The sequence below is a fragment of the Olea europaea genome, unplaced genomic scaffold (assembly GCF_002742605.1).
Source record: "Olea europaea var. sylvestris unplaced genomic scaffold, O_europaea_v1 scaffold1727, whole genome shotgun sequence".
Classification (NCBI taxonomy): Eukaryota; Viridiplantae; Streptophyta; class Magnoliopsida; order Lamiales; family Oleaceae; genus Olea; species Olea europaea.
Window position 1 is genome coordinate 92,963 of NW_019234972.1, and position 4,870 is coordinate 97,832.

The 4,870-nt window shown below is 33.7% G+C and overlaps 1 protein-coding gene across 1 annotated transcript; it reads left to right on the forward strand.

Moving 5' to 3' along the window:
* Positions 1–1,751: 1,751 nt before the first annotated feature.
* On the forward strand, positions 1,752–4,486 carry LOC111377824 (ras-related protein RABA4d-like). The gene is made up of 2 exons (XM_023000952.1): positions 1,752–2,404; positions 3,850–4,486. Exons 1-2 carry the CDS (start codon positions 2,178–2,180, stop codon positions 4,295–4,297), a joined length of 675 nt encoding a protein of 224 aa, XP_022856720.1. The 5' UTR covers positions 1,752–2,177; the 3' UTR covers positions 4,298–4,486.
* Positions 4,487–4,870: the final 384 nt, after the last annotated feature.

Sequence of the window (4,870 nt, forward strand, 5' to 3'; positions counted from 1 at the left end):
TAACTTATCATGAGTCTGTAGTATATTTGTCTGAGAACTGGAACTGCCAACAATTGGCAATCCTGGTCTGGGACCTCTTGGTCTTATATTCTGATTATACTGAGGTTGTCTATGTAAAATTCTTTCTATAATGTTTGTACTTATATTAGAAGTACTATGTCTACCTCTATCATAAGGTTCTGAAGATGATCATACTTCACTAATAGTTCTTGATCTTCCAGGAAAATTATTCACCAGTATTAGTTATTCTGTCTATGAAATTTAACCATCTTCTTCTATTACTTCTTTTATTTTCTAATTTCATTTTATTAACAAAACTTACAATTGCTTTACAATCTGTTCTTAAAGTAATTTCTTTTTTAGAAATAATAAATAATTCAAAAGAATCTAAAGCATAATTTACTGCAAGTAATTCTAAATCTATGCTACTTATATTACCTTTTTCTTTATAATTTCCACTATTATATCTTACAATTTTTTCACTATCTTTATCTGCATATTTATTGGGTTTTGCAATTAAAATTGCTCCCCATCCTGTTATACTTCCATCTGTTTCTATAATTAGAAAATCTGTTTCTAATGGCATAGATAATTTAGGTAAATCTTTTAATTTTTCTTTTATTTTTTGAACTAATTTAATATCTTCTATATTAAAGTATCTTTGACCTTTTGGTGAAGTTTTTCCATATAAAGGTCCTGCAATTTTTCCTAGGTTTTTAATAAAGGGTCTAGCATAATTAACTAATCCTAAAAATTTTTGTAATTGTTTAAGATCTTCAAGTTTATCTGGAAAATCCAAAGCTTTCTGAGCTATATGTGGTTGTAATTCTATTTTTCCTTTACCTATATTTACTCCTAAAAATTCTATATATTCTTTAAATAAAAACATTTTCTTTTTATTTATAATTAAGCCATGTCTAATAAATTCTGAAAAAAGAATTTGTAAATGACCTCTATGTTCTCGCCTATTTTTACTAAATACTAAAATAAAGTTTTCAATATAACACAATTGCACTAATAAGACTTTCAAATGAAAAATGTCTAACTTGTTATCGCAACCCAACTAAGGCTACAAAAAATACGAACTCGTGATGAATTATGCAAGTTTTATGAAGTTGAGGAGCGATGAACTGGTGAACCATGAAAAGAAACTTAAAACCTAGACAACACAAGAATCCAAGTTCATTTGCTCACTCAACCTAAGACATGATAGATTCCAAAACTTAAGGGATATATCGAATTAGAAAATGAGAAATAATGATCATGATCAAGCATGGCTCCTTCATCTAATACAACTTCGGAAAACTCTGAGGTCGCAAAAAGTAAAGAATTAATTAAGCATATTCGTCATAACCAAAAGTAATACAATCACTTGTTCATCAACACTAAGTTCTTCGGTGGCCAAGCATGCTTGCCATAAACATTCATTCCGCACTTGACTGACTTATTGCGATTTGAATATTCTCAGGTAGACATTTTTTATGAGGTTTAAGCCTTCCAAAAGATAACAGAGGTGTGCAAAAGTTTCGTGGGCTAGACGAAAATTGGCCCTCAAGACAATAACCAAATAGCATTTACTATAATGGCTTCTGCATAGGCCAGTTGGCAAAACGAGGAAAGGTCCCGCTAAATCGTTCCATGACAGTCAACCTTATGAGTGGCATGTCAAAAACGAGGAATTGAGATCAGGCAAAGTCAATGGAGGATTGTTTTCAAAAGATGGCATGAAATACAAATAAAAAATAAATAAAGATTGGTTTGATGTTACCTTAAATTGGAATAAAAATTATTTAACATTTTAATTTGGGGTACTTTGAGCACAAAAACGGTTAATGGGTCCCGCACTTGCCGTTGATCCTTCTTCATGCTCTTCTTTGCAAAATTTCCAATTCCAACATTACCATGAACAAATCTTCACATTGATAACCTAAAACAACCCTAATTCTCATCCTCATCCCCTTTTCTACGTGAAATCTCACCCTACCCTACCCTTGTTTTTTTTTCCCCCTCCTCATTATCTGTTATGCATGAAATTCTGACGTCATTTTATTTCCACTCGATCCATTGAAACGCAAGAAAGTTCGGATATTCCAAGGTTTATGTGCTGAAAATCAGAATATTTGAAGGATTCATTGAAAAGAGGTGTATTACAGCATTTGATTTAGAGGGTGGTGGCAATGTCTAATTTATATGGGGATTTTAATCAGAAGATTGATTATGTATTTAAGATTGTATTGATTGGAGATTCGGCAGTGGGGAAATCCCAATTGCTGGCTAGGTTTGCAAGGAATGAATTCAATTTGGAATCGAAGGCTACCATTGGGGTTGAATTCCAGACAAAGACTCTTGCTATTGATAACAAAACGGTCAAGGCCCAGATTTGGGACACGGCAGGCCAAGAGAGGTTTGTTCCTTTCCTGCCTCTTCTTCTTAAATAACTTAATCATTTGACCTTCTTATTAATTAGCTTTCTGGAATTTGTTATTATACTAATTATTATCATTTTTCGATGCCATTTTCATTCTAGTTTTACTTCTAGTCCAAAGATGTTTAGTTATAGAGCTAATTAGCTGGTGAAGAATTTGTTGTAACTTTAAATTATTTACAGTTAACAAGAATTCATATGCCAGAAATTCTGATTCCAAGAATGTAGTGGTGTGTTGCTTCTAATAAAGGGATTAGACTACATTAGAAGAAGTTGTTCTTTTCAATATGATCTATTATTTTATGATGCAGTTGGATGTTGAATACGAAACAGGGCAGTGCATTACTCCTGTCTTCCTTTCTTGAATCTCGCCGCCACCCTATATTCTCTCAATAGTAATTTGAAGTTTTTCTCTATTACAAGAGAGACCCTTTTAGGTTAGATATAAGATTAGATAGATAAACTATGATGTACAAGTAACGAAGAATGGAGTAAGGCACAGTCAATTACATGAACCCTTTGTTCTCCATTCAGTTTGCATCATATAAAGGTGTAGTTAGTAATGCTGAAACTATTTTATTCTAAGAAAGACGATAACCTGCATTCACTACTCAATACTTTCCAATGTTCAAACTGGAGAATAACACTCAAGAGCTCTTTGATCAATTGTCGTGTATGATAATTTAGTAGATGACTAAACATGCATGAATTTTAAGATTAGAAATAAACAATCCAATTAGTCTTATCCCAATAACAATAAGTGTTTTACTTTTCCAGTTAATTAATTGATATAATTTAAGCAACAAAATAGAAAATGTGTTTGCTTAATGGGAGAATTCACTGTCTTCCTTTGTGTTTGGCTGCCCCAGATTATAATTAATTCTCCACTCAGCGAAGGTCATGTATGATTGGGAATATGGAAGAAATTACTTACGTGAGTCTCAATCCATGGAAGATTATTTTGCAAGAGGCTTTCTTTTTGCTACAATTAACATTCATGATTGTGTTTGTGTATGTTACAAATATCTTAAAAGACCTGAAATCAATAAGAAATGTCTGATGGCTTAGCAGATTAAGATAATCCTGGCACTGATGTGCATAAAAAGGCATCACGTGTTTATGAAGTTTCATGGTCTGTTAATTATTGACTTTGCTGGATCCATGATCTATCCTGATTTAACATTATGTGCAATTATGCACTGCTAATAACTTGGGAATGTTATTTATGTTTTCTGGGTGATGTAGATCAATTGGAGCGGAGCCACTGTTGATTGGTTAGTACAGTAGTGTACATCTAAATGCTACTTCTAATTGATGGACAATCGAGCACAGACAATGCAAGATGGAATTTGTGCTTTCACTGTGAATTTTAGATTTATTTAACATTTGATTTTGTCGGGCCTTAGAAAAATTGTATGTTTCAGGTACAGAGCAGTAACAAGTGCCTATTACCGAGGTGCAGTCGGTGCAATGTTGGTCTATGACATGACAAAACGCCAATCCTTTGACCACATGGCTAGGTGGCTTGAGGAACTCAGGGGACATGCTGATAAGAACATTGTTGTAATGCTGATTGGCAACAAGTGCGATTTAGGAACACTTCGAGCAGTTCCGACAGAAGATGCCCAAGAGTTCGCTGAAAGAGAGAATTTATACTTTATGGAGACCTCAGCACTCGAGAAGACTAATGTTGAAAGCGCATTTATGACCATTCTGACAGAAATATACCAGATCATAAACAAGAACTCCCTCACTGCCGGCGATGGATTGGATTTTGTGAAGTCCGCATCTCTGAAGGGTACTAGAATCATTGTCCCTGGTCAAGATTCTGATCATAATGCAAGAAAATCTGGCTGCTGCATGACCTCGTGATTTTCTTTCTCGATGGTGACTGTCGAGTTATTTCCTTGCACCCCTCCTTTTTTAATTCTTCACTCTATTAAGAAATACAACGTTTGTTTAGAATAACCTTGCTTTGTTGTATGACGGTTTGTATAAAAAGAGTACTATTATTACATTTTAGAATGAAATGAATACAAGTAAATTGTCATGCTCAGCATATACACAGCTTATTGATGTGTGCTCCTGAAGAAGTGATTATAGTACAGCTACAACATAGTCTCACATTTGCCTTTTGATGAATATGTAAAATATTCCGAAATATTCATAAAATTTGTTTTATATCATGGAGCAGCTTTTGCCATCCATTCTTTGACTGTTACTCAGACAAGAGCTAAACATGTAAGAAATTTGAGACATACCTCCAGCCACATTATTCAAGATAAGAATAAAATCTGCTACAGAATTTCAAACACCAACGAATCTTCTAGCCAAAACCCACTTGATAATTCATTTTAACTTGATGGAATAAAACACAAGACTTTCTTTAGAGAGAGAGAATACTGCAGGAATATTATTATGGGTTTGGCTAGGGACCCTTTGGCA

Excerpts from the sequence above, each read along its gene's own strand:
- LOC111377824 (XM_023000952.1), top strand. The coding sequence starts at position 2,178 with ATGTCTAATTTATATGGGGATTTTAATCAGAAGATTGATTATGTATTT. Across the intron at positions 2,405-3,849 it reads GACACGGCAGGCCAAGAGAG|GTACAGAGCAGTAACAAGTG; the intron begins GTTTGTTCCTTT and ends TGTATGTTTCAG.